We start from the raw sequence: 21,910 nt of genomic DNA, 5'->3' as shown, positions 1-21,910 counted from the left end.
CGTATCCCTGTACGTCCAAAGCGAGAGCTGTGTTCGGGTCCTCGGCACGAAGTCGAATTTGTTCCATGTGGGGGTTGGTCTCTGCCAGGGCTGCACTTTGTCGCCAATCCTGTTTGTGATATTAATGGACAGGATATCGAGGCATAGTCGGGGTGGGGATGGTGTGCGGTTCAGTGGGCTGGGGATCTCATCGCTGCTTTTTGCAGATGATGTAGTCTTCATGTCATCATATGTCATCACTTTCAATTTTATTCAGCTCATGGTTTAAGAAATAAAACAAATATATATTTTAACTTCCATGAAGATGAAAACAGTCAGCTTAAACAATGAGTTTGATGAAACTGTGTAGTGTGATACAATATATACATGATCTCATATACACTGATCAGCCACAACATTAAAACCACCTGCCTAATATTGTGTAGGTCCCCCTCGTGCCACCAAAACAGCACCAACCCAACAGAGCGGTTATCTGAGTTACCGTAGACTTTGTCTGTTTGAAGCAGTTCATAGAACCGCCACTCACTGGATGTTTTTTTCTTTTTTTGTTTGTTTTTTGGTACCATTCTGAGTAAATTCTAGAGACTGTTGTGCATGAAAATCCCAGGAGAAATACTCAAACAGCCCATCTGACACCAAAAACCAGGCTATGCTACACTGAGATAACTTTTCCCTATTCCGATGGTTGAAGTGAACATTAACTGAAGCTCCTGACCTGTATATGCACTGCACTGCCGCCACACGATTGGCTGATTAGATAATCACGTGGGTGATTGTTGGTGCCAGACTGGCTGGTTTGAGTATTTCTGTAACTGCTGATTTCATGGGATTTTCATTAACAACAGTCTTTAGAATTTACTCAGAATGGTGCCAAAAACATAAAAACATCCATTGAGTGGCAGTTCTGTGGACGGGAATTGCCTTATTGATGAGAGAGGTCAACAGAGAATGGCCAAACTTGTTCCAACTGACAAAGTCTACGGTAACTCAGATAACCACTCTGTACAATTGTGGTGAGAAGAATATCATCTCAGAATGCTGTTCTGAGATGCAGGTTGGTGCTGTTTTGGCGGCACAAGGGGGACCTACACAATATTAGGCAGGTGGTTTTAATGTTGTGGCTGATCGGTGTATATATCTTTTGAGAAGTATTCAAATCTGTCTGTTACCATAGCGCCATGAGGGACCAATATGACAGTGGCATGATATGAGTAATAAACATTGTTGAATGTGTCTAATGCAATGTGTTTTTGGCTGACCCAAAGGAAAAGAGAGGTTGACTTTTTAATTAATATATGAGAATCATGCCATTTATGATGAGATAGCACTCCACAGGACGCCTACAGCCTACCTTTTTTATACTTTCATATTTTATGCAAAACATCCCTCTTACCAATCAAACTAGTGTTGTTTTACATATACTGGCCATTGACCCGTGTTCTAAATGTATTTATTTATTGATCACGTTCAGGATCCACTCCCATTTGTCATTGTCATTACTTTAACACGACACAGTGAATCAATCGATCCTTTTCTCTCCCAGTACCACAAGTTACATCAGTTACATTGTGCATGGCACTGCATCGGAGAGGAATCTACGTTGCGCTTCTCTGGCTGTGTTCAACAGGAGGAAAGAGACAACTTCAAAACGGTTTAGATATCGTTATAGAAGACCACAAGATTGGTCAATCGATCCGTACAGCATCAATACAAAAATCGACCATTTATTAGGGACATTTTGCCCCATTTCGCTTGAGAAAAGGACTTGCGCCCGCGCGCGCATTTGGAACAGTGTGCATCACGCGCAGTTTCCAAATTCCACTTGCGCAGTCACTGATAGGCTAACTGCTGTGCGTAACGAGGTATCTAATCTCAGAAGCTTTCCTAACATTTTCGCAATGACACCACCACAAAACGGATCTAACATAACGGCGAACTTTACAAATCAGTTCGTGCAGCCGCCGTGGCGCGTCGCGCTCTGGTCGGTGGCGTACAGCTCCATCCTCGCGGTCGCGGTGTTCGGGAATCTCATCGTGATGTGGATCATTCTGGCACACAAAAAGATGCGAACTGTCACCAATTACTTTCTGCTCAACCTGGCGTTTTCGGACGCGTCGATGGCAGCCTTCAATACATTGATCAATTTTGTTTATGCCACGCACGGTGACTGGTACTTTGGTGAATCCTACTGCAAATTTCACAACTTTTTCCCTGTCACCTCCGTGTTTGCGAGCATTTACTCCATGAGTGCCATAGCTGTCGACAGGTAGAGTACATGTCAAGTTTACATTGAATTACTGTGGGAACAATACATGTTTTTACACACACACACACACACACACACACACACACACACACACACACACACACACACACACACACACACACACACACACACACACAATCATGTTGTTTACGTGTTAAATTGCGCACAACACCATGCTTGTTGCTATATGCATACTGCTATATGTATACTTGCTAACTACAATTAAACAAATGTGACTGACTGAACTTTATGTAAAGCAGAAGCAACAGGACACAAGCCTCGCAGTTGTTACATATACATAGATACGATTCAGTGTATCAAAGATTATCTTGATTGACTGCTAAAAGTATATCGAGACTCAAATATCTCTGTTAGATAGTGTCCTAATTCTCTTATCTGAAAATGTGTACATATTTAACGTTAAGTAGTGCAAGGCAAAGCCAAGTCAATTCATTTTGACACCATCTTCAAAGATGTACTCAGTAATTTTTAGCTCATTGAAAAAGTTTTACTCCAAAAAAAGTAAATTGTAACTTTGAAACATATAAAATCAGTAACCTTATAAAAGCTGTTGAAATCTGCATGGAAAGGGTCACCTTAATGGGGCTGGCATGCTGAGATCACATGACCATTCCCATTAAAACTAGTGTTGTTTTACATAATCTGGCCATTGGTAATACTACTCACTTAATCTCAGTTACCACCCTGCTATTGGACACTTTTAATTGCAGATTAAATTAGTCATGGCTGACTGTGAATAATGAGTTTCTACAATGGCACCTGTTACTGAAAACCTTTTGATTTTTAATAATGCTGCATCCACGCTGCTAGGTGTCACTGTAAGTAAAAACGTTACTTGGTGTGTCTTTAGTATTCCTGTACAAAGAGAATTGTATTCATATAAACTGGAAAAATTCATTTACAGCTACACAATGTAACTGTTGGCCCTCTAGTGGTTAAAAAATAAAACTGCACGTTTCTTGTGGAAGAACATTGTTTTGGTTGTGGTTGAATGTGCTTCGAGGCACCTGTGTACACTGGATACAGGACATCTTATCAGAGCGAATGGACTAATAAATAACAAAAGAAAGGAAAAGACGGATATCCGAAAACAATGTCATCTTAGCAGATAAGTGCCATATCGTATGCTGTTGTTTTGACGTACTGGAAACATTGATGTTTTTAAATAAATGACGTTACAATGGTTTGGCAACGTTTGTTAACAGTAGACATAATGATTGCTAGTCTGATAAGGTCAAACGTTGTAAAGTATATATGACTGCAGGATATTCTGGTCAAATAGACCACGGTAGTAACTAATTTATAGATTGTCATTGTTACCAACCAGTGGTCAACATAATTTCATGACTTGCATGTCTTTGGCAAACCTATAGAACTAAAGGATTTATTTATTTAAATTATTGCCATTATAAAGAAAATTACACATGTGTGCTAGCAAGTGAAATGTCCTATAACGATTACAGTTCCTTAGTAGGGGTTTCTTAGTTTTTACAAAGTGATTCAATGGAGGTTTGCTGTTTTGAATGATCCATTGTCACATTTTCTTGTTTGTTGTGACAATAAACATTCAGCTACTCCCACACCATACACTCGCATCAGTAGCCGGATCTTATTTTCTCTGTCTAAGGATATGACGTCAGCATGCATAGGCGAATGACACATGTATGCAATTTCCCACAAAATCTGTCTCGACAGCTCTAAAATATTTATAATATAATTATTGGCAAAGTGTATTTGGGTAAAGACATGGTTTAGATGGTCTCATTAATAACATTTTGTTATGTTTTAATAAAAAAAAAGTTACAGTGTCTTGCTTTAAGGATGAGTTATCTAGTTATTTATGTTGAGTTTCATGGTAGTCATATTGTGTATGTTGAAATTGCTCTGTACCGATATTTTTCTTGGCTGGGAAAAGTGCCTCAAACAGTCCATCCTGCTCTTAGCATAACGCCTGACTTGTTGCAGTGAATGGCTTAACAATGATTGTGCAGACTCACAGATTTATGGATTAGTGAGCTCTATTTACTTATTTACAGCGCCTTCAGGGGGCTTCTTTTGAGATGCAGATGCACATTTATTCTATTCATGGAAAGCACTAACACAGTGCAATCTCTGCAATTTAAATACATTCATAAACATAATTTGTTGCATTATTAAATAAGCATAATTAGAAAACTCATTCTAAGCCTGAATTGAAAAGTCTCATTTCAAGTTTAAAATTGATTTAGGCTCACATGTAATGACGAATCAGTGGTAGGCGTAGTCATTAAAATTGATGTACAATATATATATATATATATACAGTACAAACCTATACGTTCAAATTTAAAACCCTAGTGGGTAGTTGCCCTAGACTTTAATACAAGGCATCATATATTCACGCTCACTATGTGAAAGCTGTTCCAAAGGGTATAGGCAGTATGATTATGGTCCAATTTACTTGCATTTTTACCCTTTGGGTATTATCAATTAGAACTAAACACTAAAGTTGGTTTGGGGTACGTTATTCAGTATGCTTGCAACATTAAGTTTGGCCTAACAAGATCAGTAATGATTGTCCCCTTGCTAATTTAAATTTACACTTTCAGCTTATCCTCTAATCCTGATAATTCAAGGTTTAAAGCTTTCCAATTTTTACAATGCACCATAAATTTCATTTTATTCAAACATATTGGACAGTGAAATGAATGTGCACCAACACAACTGTACATTTATTATTCTCACCCTGCATAAGTGGAAATATTTAATTGAGAGTGACATAGCCTACATTTAGCACCACCAGAAAGATAGCGGTACTGTGCTTGGAGCTCGTTGATCTCAATTCATCCTGATCTCTATTCTAATGCAAATCAGAACATAAACGAACAACAAAAACCAAGAAGCTGGAGAACAACATGTTCCTTTATTGCAAAGTTTAGAAATTAGGGGTGTAGCAATTCACTCTGACAACAATTCGATTTGATTAGGATTCTATAATGATATTGATCTGATAATGATTATGATGCATCGTGATATCTGAAATTTGGTCACGATTCGATTCAATGTGATTGTTTTGGAACGATTCATAATTATTAAAAGAAGTAGCGTGTAAAGGCTGTTATACATGGGATGGAAGGCACCAGATGGCTCGTTCATGAGAATTAAATAGTATTTTCTTGCAGGACTTTTTGCAGCACACACCGCAAACTAAAAATGTCAATGTGTCATTGACCAATCACAGTGTGACTGTAATCAGCTGGTTGGTTCTCTTCAGAACAGTCTGATATCGCTCCCTATTCCCTATAATCACTATAAAGAGAATGTTATGAACGAGTGTTTTTGTTCACAGCCAACGTCTGCCCACCAATCATATTTATTTATGTTATAGGAGCCATATTAAAGCTTTTTTTTTTATGTCTGTTTAAATGTCAAGTCATATGACTGAAAGGTGGCAATGTGTGCAATCACAATTTGGGGTTAAAACAACCCTTACAAAAAAATCTAAACTTGCTGCTCGTTATTTTCACATTCAAATGTGCTTTTGATTCACCGCAAATGTTTGCCAGAAGTTTGCAGCTCTTTGCCGGTAGTGGGGTCACATATTCCCTGTTGTCTTTTGTTTTTGTGCTTTTATGTTGAAGTTCTTGTTTAGTTCTTGTTTCCTGTTAGGTTTTTTTAGTTCTTTTGTAGTTTCATTTTTTGATTGGGTTTCCCCTGATTGTTTCTCATTCCCTGATTGTTTCCACAGGTGTTCCTTGTTTTCCCTTGTGTATTTAAACCTTTGTTTCCCCCAGTTTATTTGTCAGTTCTTGCATGTTTTGTTATGCTCTGTGCTAGGTTCCCTGTGTTTTTTTTTAAAATAAAGCTGCACTTAGATCCTCATTCTTTGCCAGCCTCGTCACATGGTGAACCTCCAGCAAACCTTTGGCAACAATTGAAAATTTGTCACAATTTTGCCACAAAGCTAATTTGTGTGTGAATTTGTCGATAATCGGGTTAAAAAATATTGTGCTATCCGATTACATCATCAACCCCCCTGCTGAGGGTTTTTTTTGCTTTATTGACTTCATAAATTGCTCTTTAAACTAAATGAAAAAAGCAAGAAAATAACAAAGTGATAAAACAAATTATTTTGTATTATTGTCTCCAACAATCATCCATCAATGACAACAGGTGAAAAATTACTAATAGCCTACAGATTAAGAACTAAAGATAATTATAAATGTAAAGCTAATAATAATAATTATAAAAAGAATAATGATTGGAGATAATTTGCAGCATTCTCACAGATGACATTATTCTTGCAAATAGTTTTCAAATGAATGAAACAGAGAAAAAAAGAGTGAAAACTTTAAGTTGCATGAGTGTGTTACACAAGTCAGGCTCGTGCTGCACGCCTCTGAACAACCAGTGAATCAGACAAAAGTATTGACTGCTTTTCTTTTGTCTGTTCTTAAAAATTTAATAAAGAGTGTTTTTGAAGCGCATGCCTTTGTGACAAACAGCCTTTCTTCTCATGTGTCACTCTGAGACTCCTTAGAGTTCACCCACCTGTTGCGGGTAGATGAGAAAATTACCAGCACATGAAATAAATTTGGACAAGGAGCTTGCAAACTGGATTTAGCCTTGTCACATTTTGCGGCTGTTAGCTTCACACCCTGGCCACTGTTTAATATATTTGACGAATTCCCAGATCCATGGTTTTGCCATTTACTGATATTGTCGGTCATTGTCTGTTCTCAATCGGCATTGGGATCTTGTGAGACATCGTTGATATCCGATAACATCATCCTATCATCCAGCCCTAGTGCTCACATGGAGGGAGGGTGTGAGTTTGGAGCACATATTTTTTGTTGACAGTCTAAATGTCGCTTTATCATTTGATATTGTTTACATCATACAAACTCAATCATAATCATGTCTTGGAATTCATCAATGTTTGCTCTTTGGATTTTGGAATCTTTTGGAATTTTAAACTCAATATGCAAGTATAAACATTTCTCATAATTCTTTTATTTTTTTATTTTTTTAGTTGCAATGCTTTATTTAGGTTGCTGACAGCATAATGTGCTTTAACTGTTATCCAGTTCGAAGGGTAAAACACTCAAAGAAGATGTGTCTTTAAATTCATCCCATTTTAAGTACTGCCGCTCACTGACGTGCGGTCTGGGTAGGCAAACTAGGCACTGCCTACCCTGCCAAAATTCAAAAATAAAATGTTTATTAAATAATAAACTTGTATTTATATTTTTACTTTTTATTCTTGTGATTTTTATATATGCAATATGTGTGTTATTCCAATTGTTTAGACGTTATGATGACAAATGTAGCAGTTACGCATAATCAACTAAAAACAAATGGTAGAATAAGCAGTGCTTTTACGGTCCATTCATTGCAGACGACAAGCGGAAAACCCATGCTGCGCATGCGCACTTCGATCCTGTATTCTTTAACATGTACGGCAAAAAGCACAAATCTGCTGTGCCTTTTGACGTAAATATGTTATGCCCGTAATCATCTCCGTTACGTATCAGACATGGACCAATTAAAATCGAGATATTCCTGGACATTTGCGTAGCTAACGTCATTGCACCACAGCTAGCCAAAATCTAAATCAAAATGACAGCACCGGCTGTAATCACGGAATTAAGACATTTTTCCAAGCTCGATTTTAATTCCAAATATGAGTTAATTGCAAGAGGGAGGTCTACGCCAGCCTTAGATGGACTAGTGCAGCAAAAGGGCCCAAAACTTATCCGATCATTTCAAACTGATTGGTATGTAAGAAAAGATTGGATATGTGGCTGTGCGCTTGTGTGTGTGTGTGAGAGAGTGAGTGAGTGTACACGATATACATCCTGATTTGTACATTTCTTGATATGCCGCGCTTGTGCGTAATGTTCACTGTTATTACGTATTATTAGCTTAAACAATAAATCAGGTAATCTGGCTTTCATAACTCAGTGCCTAGCCTCTTTAAGTCATCACCGCACGTCACTGCTGCCGCTATAACCATACACATCCATATGGACGTCCTTGTTTCGTCACTGTTTTTTAAGTGTCTTGTGCAATGAGCGTAACATTTATAAGACGATCAAGTATCAAGTTAAAAATAGTTACATTTTTAAAAATGTGTCTTTAGACCCCTGTGTTCTGTTAGGTTCCGTTGCATACTGTCTAGCTGCTTTTGAACACAAGAATGCATCTAATGCACAGTCAAGTCATTTTTATTTGTATAGCGCTTTTCACTACACACATCGTTTCAAAGCAGCTTTACAGAAAATCATGCTTTAACAGAAAATTAAACTATAATATCTTCTAAAGTGTTAGTCATCATTGTGTAGTTTGATTAGATATGATTGTAATTGTGTATAAAATAAATAATTACATAATAATTGTATTTAGAACCCCAGTATTTAAACAAATCGTCTCATTTCGTATGAACTGAAGATTAATGATTAATGTCTTTAAAGTCCAGCTGAGGCCCTAAATCTGATCCCTGTGGCACTCCATACTTAACTTTTGTTTGATTTAACAATTGCTCATTTACACATACAAAGTGGTAGCAGTCTGATAATAGGACCTAAACCATGCTAATGCAAGTCCACCAATGCCAACATAATTCTCCTCCTATTCAAGAGAATATCGTGATCTATGGGTTGAAGGCAGCACTAAAATCTAAAAGCACTAGAAGAGAAATGCAGCAGAGATCGAATGATAAGAGCAAGTAATTTGTAACTCTGACAATTGCTGTCTTTGTACTGTGATGAGACCTAAGTCCTGACTGAAATTGTTCATATATACAATTTCTCTGTAGAAATGAACATAGTTGGGAGGATACTACCTTTTTGACATAAACAGGAGATTTCAAATCAGTCTATAATTAGCCAGTTCTCCAGGATCAAGCTGTAGTTTCTTAATAAGTTGTTTGATAACTGCCATTGTAAAGTTTCTTGGGACTTGTCCTAAGGATAGCAAGGATTTAATAATATTAAGAAGAGGTTCAGAGATTACAGGGAATGCCTCTTTTAAGAGAGGATCTAACATACATGTTGTGGCTTTTGATTTGTTGATTTTTTTTTTTGCTCTTCAATCTACACTTGTGTAAGTGATGGAAATAAGCAGCATACAGTATATTTTATTGCGTTTAAGGCTATTAATACCTTAAGCTCTGCTTATTAAAATCTTAACTGCAGTTAGACTCTGTTTGTTTCTGGCGCAGATTGATCTGAGATATGACTTCCACTTAATTAAATGTCAAGTTAATCAGATACAGCATTCATTCTTATGAATGGAGATCACTATAAAATCAATCATAATAAGCTGTTTAGTCAATGTGGCAGGCAAGTCTAACACTGTAAACAGAACATTAGGCAAAATGTGCTTAAAGATGAGTCAGGAATGTATGAGCTGAATTAATATGCATCACAATTCTGACTTGAATCTGTTTGTTTTTTTGTGTTTTCTATTCTATTCTGGTGAATCAATGGTTCACCAGCTAAACTTAGAAGCTGATTGACCAACATGATGGGTCTTATTGACCAATAAGCATGGTTGCATGGTTTTTGAAAAAACACATTTTTTAAGTCATTGAAATAAGGCCATATAACACATACTAAACATTTGTCCACAAGCCTTTTGAGAACTGGATCTTGTAGCCTAGAGTATTTGGTACAAAATGATGTGAAAACCATCCTGATCACTAATTCATACCAAACAATATAGTAATTGAACTTTAAGACACTTTTAGTGTTAGAAAGGTCATATGTGAGGAGGCGTGAACTATAATGAATATTGATTGTAATTCACACCTGAGGAGACAAAAGACCCCTCCCTTGGGCCTATCAATGAGGAATGTGACAGAAAGAGAATGAATGTGAGGAGACTTAATGATCAAAATCAAGTTTTATGTTAAAAGAAGTAATCTGATTATACATTTTCTTTACATAAAGACTTTACTTAATTTTAGACCTACACTACTGTTTAAAAGAAGTTTCCTCTGCTCACCAAGACTGCATTTATTTGATCCAAAATACAGTAAAAACAGTGATATATTTAACTATTTTTACAAATTAAAAGAACTGTTTTCTATTTGAGTATATTGTAAAATGCAATTTGTGATCAAAGCTGAATTTTCAGCATCATTACTGCAGTCTTCAGTGTCACATGATCCTTCAGAAATCATTATAATATGCTGATTTACTAATATGGGCATATTTAAAGTGCATTTTACTAATTTAACCTGAACATATATTTGCAAGCACAAGTTTTGTTGATGATAATGAGGCAGCATAAACACTAGTTAAAATATAATCTAAGCATTCATATTATTTTTATATCATATTACATATCATATTTATATCATACAGCACACAATTAAAATACCTGCTTTAGCTGAAACAGCATTTAAATGTAACTAAATATTGCTTATTAGGACATATTTCAGTACTCTGAATCCTGGCTGGCAAGTCTGGAAACAGTCCCACTAGTAAAATATGTACATGTTTATATAAAATGGTATGTCAACTAATGAAAACGAAATGACTTACTCGTCCGAAATTGTATCCTCGGCTGGATCAAGTCTCTCTTCAAAATACAAATGTTCATCAGAGTCCCGCTCTTCTTCTGAGGAAAATTGTAACTCTTCGTCACTATCCAGGAGTTTTCTCACTTGTGTATCGTGCTATCTTTCAAACGTGCAGAAAAGGGAATTAACTTTTATTTTTAAGGCACAGTCGGGGGCGTTTACCATTTGATTTGATCGTCTCATTACCGTATGAATAGCACACTCTGCTGGTGGGTGTGATCACATTAGAGATATTTCGCTGAGCCAGGAGAAACTGTACATGTTGTTTCATACAGATTACATTGCAGAAGAATATTTGTTAAGTATACATTTTAAGCTTTCTTTAGACATATGTTTCATGTTTGTGTGATAAGTATTTGCAGAGTTTCAGTTAATTTTTGTGACGTGTTTCAGATATACGCTCGCGAACCAAGAGACTGCATACAGCTCACCCTTTTTATTTTCTTTATTTGACTAAATAAAGTTTTGTTGTTATTGTGAGTGTACACAAATAAAAGTAGACACTTTATAGTCTCTAATGATGTCTTACACTTATCTGTATGCCCCAAAATGATGGAGAATTTTATGTTGTTTCCGCTGTAATGATGGAAAAAATCTAGCAGGATGCGCCGGCGCGTCCGTCGACCCCAGAGGGTTAAAGGTGCTGTAAGTGATTTTAGCATTCTGAAGATTTCACCTGATTGAGCCGTTGAATTTGCCATACCCCCTCATTCCAAAACCCACCCTCTAAATATAATTTTGAGTCCAAAACTCAGCAATAGAGCAGCATTGTTTATTCCTGTGGCTGTCAAATTCAACAGTGGCACAATAGCACCCTCAACTGACAAACATTATGAATCATAGCGTCAATGATCTGCTTCAAATACGACGAGAATGAGCAATTGTTTGCTATTTACAAAGTCTACAGCTGTCACAGAGTGAGATACATCAAGACACTTTTTTTAATGAATATCTTTAAGGGAGTAGGACATTTTTTTTGCATCCTTTTCCATGAAAAAAAATCACTTACAGCATAAACAGCTTAAAAAACAACTTACAGCTTAAAGCTAGTTAAGAAGCCTTGTGGGGACACACATATGCCAAAATATGCTGGTGATTAGCCGTATTGTTTTTTCAGTAGGGAAGTTGGTTGGTTTTGATATCATGAAGAATTACATTTCTCTTGATCTCTGGAGATGAAAGAGCTTGAGGTATACTATAAAAACATACTTTCAAAACTCAAAACTGCCCAGTGAAAAAAGACCTTTTTTTTTAAACAAAGCTGCAAAATCTGCTTTTTCCTACCTATGCAATTTTCTGACATCAGACCAATGAGTACATTTTAACACAGAACTGCCCACATTTACACATTAAGAATGACTATATGATATTTAGAAACGTGGCCTTCAGTCATGCTGATATAATAAGTGGAGAGTAGTACAGATACTATAAATTCTAACACCAGAAAAACAAACACTAAGATTAAAATATGGGAAAGTGTTAAAACACGTGTGTGTTCCTAGCTGTGTGTAGCACCTACTGCTCTGCATATCCTTCTGAAGGAGCTCGGTGTTAGTTACAAAAGTATATTTGTAATAAGGTCCTCAATCATTCCAGTCTGACCTTAACAGTGCGCAGATTGTTTTGTAAACCTGTCACAATATACTGCAGGCTGTTATTGAGATGAGCAGCAAACCTGCCTGCCAAATGCTTTAACATGTAAAGAGAGTGTTAACATAGAAATCTTAAAGGCACAGCAGCAAAAAAATAAAAATAATAATAAAAAAAATATATATATAATATATATATATATATATATATATATATATATATATATATATATATATATATATATATATATATATATATGCATTATATTGCCTGTTTAATTCTAAGGGATTTCTAAGGGTCAGAGAGAGGGCTGACATAGTCATAAAATGCTATTAAATTGTATTCACAAATATTAAACTGTAAGTGGACCTCAGGAAGATGATTTATTTGATGATATTACCCCTTTAAAACAAATAAATGCTTTAGTTCTTCCTTTATTATAAGGGACAAAAGAGGCGTTGTTGTTATTTTGCTACCAGTAAGCAACCAAAACATTGTTACAGCATGAGGAGAATTATATCAGACAAGAGAAAACCAAATTCAGTGAGAGTGTGCTTCACAGTTATATCCTGTGCTCAAAGTGTCACCCAGTGTTCGTGGCTTCAGGCTATATATCACAAAGCCCAGTTTTGCCGTTAGGCAGTTACTGCACTTGTCCATAGAGCACTTGTGACGTTAGGATGGAATTTGCAGTGGGTCAGTGTTCCTGCAGAATTGCATTATGAGGAAACTGTGAGATTTGTGCTGACACCACTTGCCCACATAGTGTCTTCAGTACAATAAATGTTTAATTCCTCTGACAGATAAATAGTGTTGCAGACAAAAATTCCATTCAGTTGCATTCAGTGATGTTTATGAATTTTTTATAGAACTATTATGTGCAACATTTTTGAAGAATGGTGGAGGCCAGTAGGTTCAGTCCCAGTTCAAATGTTCTGTCATGAGGGGTATTACACGTGATTGTGATATTATTTCGCTGAATTATTTCTAGCTGTGTTGTAACAATGTGGATTATCATCAACACAGCATGATATAATTAGTCGATTTTATTTGTGTTTCATTCATAACTGGAAATCTATGTTTATGGATGTTTGCTATACACATGTTTGGTTTATATATATGTTTATAGCTAATATTAAGGGTAGGAATCAGTAGGGACCAGGGTATACAATATAATATGATACAATATACATTACTGTATGTGTTCACAACTTTCCAAATAGTGGTGGGTATTTCGATTAATAGTTTATTTTGATTTAGTTCACTGATATTTTCAGTGACCATTTCTGAAGATTATATCTTTACACCAACAATTTAGCCAATAAATTAGCATAATTTATGTAATGAGTGAGTCATTGACTCACTGACTGATTTAAACTAATCAGTCAACTGATTAGATTAAAACCACCAAGTCGTGCACAACCAAAACAGTGAAATAAATTAGATAAATTAGATCCATACAAAAACATGTATTTGTTTATGAACGAAACACTACTTGTATGAAAGCACTGCAGAGAGCGGAGTTATATCTACACCACTAGCACCACTGAACGAAATAGCAAAAAAATGTTTTCTAATATACCCATGTCTTCTGTTGATCGAACAAACAGATAGTCCCGCCCCAACACATGCCATTGTTTGACTCTATGTCGTTGTGTTGGGTTTGATGGGCCGCACAAATCAAACTGAGGGGAGGGTTACTTGCGGCCGATACAGTTGCTTATAGCGCGTAGCAGCCTGCTAGCACCTATGTCAGCAGTTCACGTAAAACGGTCTAGTGCATGGCACTTTTCAATGGGACCCCTTGTGTCACTACATTCGACACAATGTTGAGTGAGTGACAGAAGGGGAACGTCATGATTGTAACCTCCGTTCCCTGATGTAGGGAACGAGCCATTGTGTCCCCCTTGCCACAACACTAGACCTACCACTGTAAATGGCCGTACCTTATTATAGGGGGCGGGACATGCAAAGTCTGTCTGCCAATTTCTCATTGGTCTTTTCCCAAGTTCAGAGATATGCAAGGCTCTTAAGAATGACCCCTTGTGTCACTACATTTGACGCAATGTCTCGTTCCCTCCATCAGGGAATGGAGGTTGCAACAGTAACCATGAGTTTTTTTGAGAAAATAAACCTACAAATGACTTTCTTATAGTTGTTACTGCATATTAAGCTAGGATAGGTGAAATAATTGTTACTGTATGTAATTGGAGCCAGCTGATAGATAGTTTATAATGTTTATAAACCTCACTCTCCTGACCTCAAGAGGTGCACTAGTGAATGATGCTAGAGGCTGTAGCGCACCCGCCTCCCATGCCAGACACGCCGGTTCGAGTTACATTTGGAGCGGGTAGAACAGGAGTGTCACAGTGGTGCCATGATCCAGATGGGAGTGAGGTTTATGGGGGTGAGTGTAATGGCAGCCAGCTGATAGATAGCTGTGCGATGTGTATAAACCTCACGCTCCTGGCCTCAAAAGGTCCACTAGCGACTGACACTAGAGGCTGTAGCTTTTAGCCTCCTTTTTAGCACACCCGCCTCCCATGACAGAGATGCTGGTTTGAGCCCATTTAGAGCGGGTAGAACAGTAGCGTCACATGTACATAATTCAGCTTTAAGTTATGACTGTGCCATTGAGTCACTGATTCAACTGATTCATTTAAAAGTGATATTGCTAGTGGCCGACTGATTTGGGTTTTTTTAAAGGCTGATGCCGATGCCGATATCCAGAGAGCAGGGTTGCCGAGAGGCTGATATATCACACAATTTAATATGGTAAATATCATAAACATGAAATTATTTAGCACTATATTTGCTCAATTTTATATAAAACTTTAACTTTGTAAAAAAGAATCTAAACAAATAATATTGTATTTTAGAAGGTAGATAGCAGTTTCTTCATATCGTCATATATATATATATATATATATATATATATATATATATATATATATATATATATATATATATATATATATATATATATATTAGGAAGAAGTAAATAACAGTACACACTCTAGTCCAGCAACCATGCATGGCATGTCCACGTTAATTTTATTTTATAAAAAAAATACAGAATCAAACCAGTTGTACATACAGTGCATAGTGAAAAAGACATTTACTTATAGCACCGTGAAGCGCTTTTACCGTGTAGTCCAGCACAAGCAGCAATCTCCTGACAGTTTAAACAGCCTGGATAGCCTTCTTGGATTGTAACTGAGTGGCCATCATGATTTGTGAATCAGAGGAATTTATGATCCTGATCCTGAAGTTTTGATTCTGGCTGATAGAATATGTGCTTCAGAGGAAGATATTAATTGAGCCCTCGATGGGAAGAAAAAGCTGTATTTTCATGAGGTTCATGAATCTGTTTAAACTAGATATCTGCATATTTGCAAATGGTATTCGAAAATAAAGTTAAAAGTTACAGGGAACTGCTTAGGAGAGAGTTATAGAATATGTGCTTTAGAGGTAAATAAATGAGCGCTCCACGGGATGCTGGATCTGCCTCTGCGATATATCAGTCGACCACTAATGATATGCTAATATTGCGATTCTTTATGTTAAGTGTATTCAAACTGTATTTCTGTAACAGGTCCTGAACTTCCAGCTTTATGTCATCATAAAGCCATAAAATTAGCACAGAATGAGCATGTCACTAGCTGGGTTACCATTCAGGTATTTTTACATGCATTTTGAGATATAACATAAAAACTGCAAGATGGAAACACCAAGATGTGAATAAAATCTCCAGAATGCACACAATTTTTTTTTTTATTTGATAAGAAGAATTGCTCATACACTATGAAAACACTTTTACCAAATACATTTCTATTGAATTTATTAGGTACATAAGCATAAAAAAGTAATGTGATTGAATAACTCGTTCATAACTGGATTAACCAGCGGACCAATCATCGCATCTGAAATGTTGCTTTGATCATCCTGAAGTAACGGTGTCTCAAATTCAAAGCCTGCAAAGAGTTTGTAGAGCAAATAAGTCAATACAAACTTGAACTGAGCCAAAGAGCAGGTTTATTGACACATTTGAAAAATATAATAAAGATCCTCACAGAACAAAGGAGGAACTCACACGCATAATGCTCCCAGAACTGTGTGACGCGCTATCGTTACCAGACATGTTTTTTGCTTTAAACCGCGAGTACTTTATTAAAGTTATAGTTTACTAAAAAATTCAAATTCTCTCATCATTTACTCATGCCATCCCAGATTTTTTGAAAAATATATTTGAGCTCTGTAGGTCCTCACAACACAAGAGAATGGTGGCCAGAACTTTGAAGCTCCTAAAAGGAAATAAAGTCAGCATAAAGGTAATCCTTTTGACTCCATTTGTTTAATCAGTGTCTTCTAAAGTTATCCAGTTGGTTTTGTGTGCGAATAGACCAAAATGTAACTCCTTTTGCACTGTACATTTTGCCATTGCTGTCTCTAGGCATGATCATGATTTCAAGCTTTAATTACACTTACTAGTACTTGATACATGCGCAGACTGCATGATGGCACTATAGGAAGTGTAGACGAGCTTGAAATCATGATCACCAAGGAGAATGTTGTCAAGATGCACAGTGAAAGAGGAGTTACATTTTGATGTGTTCATACACAAAATCAAGTGGAGCACTTCAGAAGACATTTATTTAACCACTGGAGTTTGATGGATTATGTTTATGCAGAATTTATCTGCTTTTTGGAGCATCAAATTTCTGGCCACCATTCACTTGCATAGAATGGACCTACAGAGCTGAGATATTCTTCTAGAAAATCTTTGTTTGTGTTCTGCAGAAGAAAGATCATACACATCTTAGATGACATGAGGGTGTGTAAAAGATGACAGAATTTTAGGGTGAAATAATTCATTAATAAAAGAGTCACAATGGCTATAATTTCACTTTGCTTTATTGTGGCAATGGTCTTTATTCACAGATTGTTTTTTTTAATTATGGTTTTACGCTTAAATTTGCAGCTTCAATGGCAATATAGCGGGTGTCAGTTAAAAACACTGTTGCTGGAATAGCTTAATTTGATTACAGGAAGTGTGTTTATCCTAGCACAACACTATGAAGGGGTAGAGTTATAGACTTTATTCTTTGTCGGGATCTCTGGCTGATCTGGTGGTAAGACTGTTCTGTTTTGTTGTGTTTTATATTTCTCCTAGTGTGTGCTTTTTATTGTGTGCAGGCTCTTTACCCTGTTTACCGGCAAGTGAGAAAATCTCAGCTTTGTCTAGTGTGTTTTATTTGTTTTTTTTTTCACTTTCGGTTTTGTTTTGGTGCTGCTTTCAGTCATTAACTCCCTATCATTCCAGTGCTCATCTGTCTACTCACCTTCCAGCAGCTCACCTCCGTTATTGGATTACTTCTCTGGTTCACCTGCTCTATCTGGTGACTTTTGGATTTTGCCTCCTTGCTGGTCACACACAGCATTGCAAGTTCCAGAAGTTCCAGATCTCATGGCCACTGTTTTGCAGCAGGGTGTTCTTCTCGGCCTCCACTAGCAGCAGTTACCTTCAACTAACCAAATGCTCGAAGTTATGGCAGCGCAACTCTCGGAACTTACAGAGCAAATGTTGCACTTATGGAGCCCAGCCGAATCAGGTCCTCCAGCAGCGCACCCTGCCCCTCCCCCTCCCCCTGTCAGGCCTCCTGCCCAGTGGAATTCGAAGCCTCATCTCAATCCTCCAGCTCCTTATGATGGTGATCCAAAAGCCAACCTTTCTTGTCCCAATGCTCCCTGAAATTCACCCTGCAGCTGTCAGCGTTTCCCACAGTCCCAGCTAAGATTGACTACATCATTACCCAGCTGACTGGATGGTCTCGTGAGTAGGGAACAGTGGTTTGGGAGGCTCAGGCTCCTTCAGGTATGTGAAATTCTCTACTGAGATGAAAAAAGTTTTTGACCATTCTCTGCAGGGAAGGGAGGCCATCTGGCAGCTTTGTGAGATTTTTCAAGGGGAGCATTTCGTCATGGATTATGCTGTTTATTTCTGGCAACCATAGAGAGGTGATTGTGATTTACTTAATCAGGTTGCCTTTTGAGGCATCCCTGGTTAATAAAGAACAATCCTCAGGTTTGTATGGCAAGGGGCTCCATTTCCTCTTGGAGTCCTTTTTGCCTTGCGAATTGTCTAAAAGCAGCACTTTCTCCTGTCTCGTCTTGTGTTTCAGGTTGAGGTGCCAGATTTGATGGGGGTCCAGGCAGTTTACTGGGGGTCGACTGTTTTCGTTGTCAGGCCTTGAGAGGGAGGCCATGGAGAAATACATCAAGGAGTCTCTGGCAGCGGGACTCATCTGTCATTACTCATCGCCGGCTAGTGCAGGTTTCTTCTTTGTGGAGAAGAAAGATGGGTTGCTTCGCCCCTGTATCGACTCTTGGGGGCTAAATTACATTACTATCAAGAACAAGTACCCTTTACCTTTAATGTCTTCAGCCTTCGAGTTGTTGCAGGAGGCAATCGTCTTTACAAATTTGGATCTATGCAACACCTATCACCTTGTGTGCATGAGGGAAGGGAATGAATGGAAGATGGCTCTTAACACCCCTACGGGGCATTTTGAATACTTTGTCATGCCTTTTGGTTTGACCAATGCCTACCATTTTACAGACCTTGGTGAATGATGTGCTGGGAGACATGGTTAATCGGTTTGTCTTTGTATACCTGGATGACATAATGATCTTCTCACAGTCTCTCCAGGAGCACACCCTGCACATCGTCCAGGTCCTCCAGAGACTCCTCAAGAACAAGCTATTGGTGAAGGCGGAGAATTGTCAGTTTCACGCACAGTCAGTTCCGTTCCTGGGGTCCTGGCAAGGTGATGGCTGTAGACAGTTGGCCAATACCTGATTCCCACAAAGCCCTGCAGATGCTTTTGAGATTTGACAACTTTTATAGACATTTTATTAAAATACAAGTTGCTGCCCCTCTGACGAATCTTACTTCCACCAATGAATCATTTGCGTGGTCAGCCAAAATTCAAGCTGCTTTTAACAAACTTATTTATCTATTAACCTCAGCGCCAATTTAGATTTTTCCTGATCACAATCAACCTTTCATGGTGGAGGTAGATGCATCAGAGATGGGTGTTGGTGAAGTCCTTTCACAACAGTCCCCTCGCAATGGTTTGACTCATCCACATGCCTATTTTTCTCATCGTTTTTCTCAGGCTGAACAGAACTATGACATCTGTAACCAGGAAATGTTGGTGGACAAGCTGGCCTTGGAGGAGTGGCGTCACTGGTTGGAGGGAGCCAAGAAACCGCTTGTGGTCTGGACCAACCACAAAAACCTTGAATACATTCAATCTGTTAAAAGGTTAAATTCCCAGCAGGCTCACTGGCACTCTTCTTTGTCTGGTTTGATTTTAAGATTTCGTACCATCCTGGTTCCAAAAATTCCAAACCTAGGATCTTTCCTGGACCAGAGCGTCCGGTCAACACCAAGTCCATCATTCCACCTGAGCAGGTGGTGGCAGCAGTTTTGTGGGGTATTGAGGCTCTGGTCAAGAGAGCTCTTAGGATGGTACCCTCTCATGGGGGTGCCCAGTGGGTCTGCTCTTTGTGCTGGAGTCGGTTAGATCACCCATCCTCCAGTGGGGCCACTCATACAACATTGCTTGTCATCTGGGGGTCAGACGTATATTGGCATTGGTACATCAGAGATTATGATGGCTGACCACGATGAGAGATGTTCACCGGTTTGTGGCAGCTTGTTCAGTCTGTGCTCAAAACATGACCTCTAATCGCCTAACTGCTGGCCTCATCCAACCTCTCCCTCTTCCCTCCCACCCCTGATACCACATTGCTCTTGCCTTTGTCACCGGCCTTCACCACTCCCTGGGCAATACCGTGGTGTTAATGGAGGTGGAACATTTCTCAAAGGCTGCCCATTTCATTCCCCTCCCTAAACTTCCCTCTGTCCGGGAGACAGCTGCCACTATTATGGACCATGTTTTCCACATCCATGGCTTCCCTGTGGATATGGTCTCCGACAGAGGTCCCCAGTTTATCTCCCATTTCTGGAGAGAGTTTTGTTGGCAGTTAGGGTCCTCCATTAGTCTTTCTTCTGGGTTTCATCCCCAGACTGAGTGAGCTCAAACCTCGAGCAAATGCTCCCTTGTTTCACCTCCCAGAATCCTGCCTCCTGGATTTGTTCTGGGTTTAATATGCTCATAACTCATTACCAGTGTCATCTACAGGCAGGTCTTGGTTATCAACCAATTTTCTCTTCCCAGGAACCGGAGGCTGCCATTCCCTCTGCTTTGGCATTTGTCAGACGCTGTCATTGAACCTGGGACCAGGGCCGGAGGACTCTTCTTCAGGAGAAGGACCGCACCAAGGCACATGCTGATTTACACAGCGCGTCCCAACCGGTTTACGTTACTGGTCAGTAGGTTTGCAGAGGTATACCGGTTTCACCACATACCATGGTATGAAAATTTATGGTTTTCATACCATGTACATTTGCTTATCTACAGAATTAAGAAAAAAAATGCAACCAGATAGAGAATCTCCACGCGTGCGCATCTCCTTTACTCCTCGACTGCAGATTCAGATCAGATTCGTCAACTTACACCACACACACACACATGCACCGGAGAAAATGTCAGAGAGAAGCGAGGCGATGGGGTCTGACATAAGTGAGTGTGTGTGTGTGTGTGTGTGTGTGTGTGTGTGTGTGTGTGTGAGTTAAAACAGTGTTTCTCAACAGGGTTGGGTCGCAGGTCTATTCGGACTGGGTTGCAACAGCAGGGAAAGAACAATACCATATTTCTCCCATTGAAGATATGTTGGCGGCCGCCCAAGCCCTATTTAGGACTGTCGAGGCAGGTTTAATGATAACCTCGCAATCAGCGAAAGGCATCTCATCTGCACATTTGCATGCGTGTAATGGAACCAGCTCGCGGTCATGATCTGCTCTTCTCTCTGGCATGCGCGTGCAACAACAGTCTTCCCTCGATTTTGCAGAGCGCAGTCCTCAAAACTGAGACGAATTTAAATTCTAGTGAGACTTTTCTAGTTTAAAGTGTTACAGTCAAGTTGAATCTCTTAAACAATAGGCAGCCCCGACATTCCAAACAGCACTGAGGAGGAAAAGAACAACACTGTTCTATGTGCAAATCTTTTTATTTTATTATATATCATCACCTTTACAAGTAAAAGTTACTGTTATATTTTGACAAAATGTTATAGTTTCATATAAAATAATCTAAAGGTAGAATCCATTAGACCTAATTATATATCAACAGAGGCAGTTGTAATTAAAGTTTCAAGATGTGTTTCAGCTAGTACTTATTTTTTCATAAATAATATAATTAGTTATTATTATTACTATTATTTAAGACTAGCTACACTGATCTAACCATGGTAACATGGAGCCGTTCCTCCTTTGTAATATGTATGTTCTGTTTGAATTATGTTTGAAATTAGGAAACAAACAAGATAATGGGCTCATA

General features: G+C 38.3%; 1 protein-coding gene across 1 annotated transcript in view; it reads left to right on the top strand.

Annotated features, from left to right (window-relative positions):
• The first annotated feature begins 1,898 nt into the window (after positions 1 to 1,898).
• Positions 1,899 to 21,910, top strand: part of LOC127651305 (neuromedin-K receptor-like) — a 69,962-nt gene continuing 49,950 nt past the window's right edge. Inside the window, exon 1 of the mRNA XM_052137088.1 lies at positions 1,899 to 2,266. Within this exon, the coding sequence (XP_051993048.1) occupies positions 1,899 to 2,266 (368 nt within the window). The remainder of the gene's footprint in view (positions 2,267 to 21,910) is intronic.

The sequence above is a fragment of the Xyrauchen texanus genome, chromosome 11, assembly GCF_025860055.1.
Source record: "Xyrauchen texanus isolate HMW12.3.18 chromosome 11, RBS_HiC_50CHRs, whole genome shotgun sequence".
Taxonomy (NCBI): domain Eukaryota; kingdom Metazoa; phylum Chordata; class Actinopteri; order Cypriniformes; family Catostomidae; genus Xyrauchen; species Xyrauchen texanus.
The sequence above is the reverse complement of the archived record's forward strand: the minus strand, read 5'-3'. Positions and strand labels throughout refer to the sequence as shown.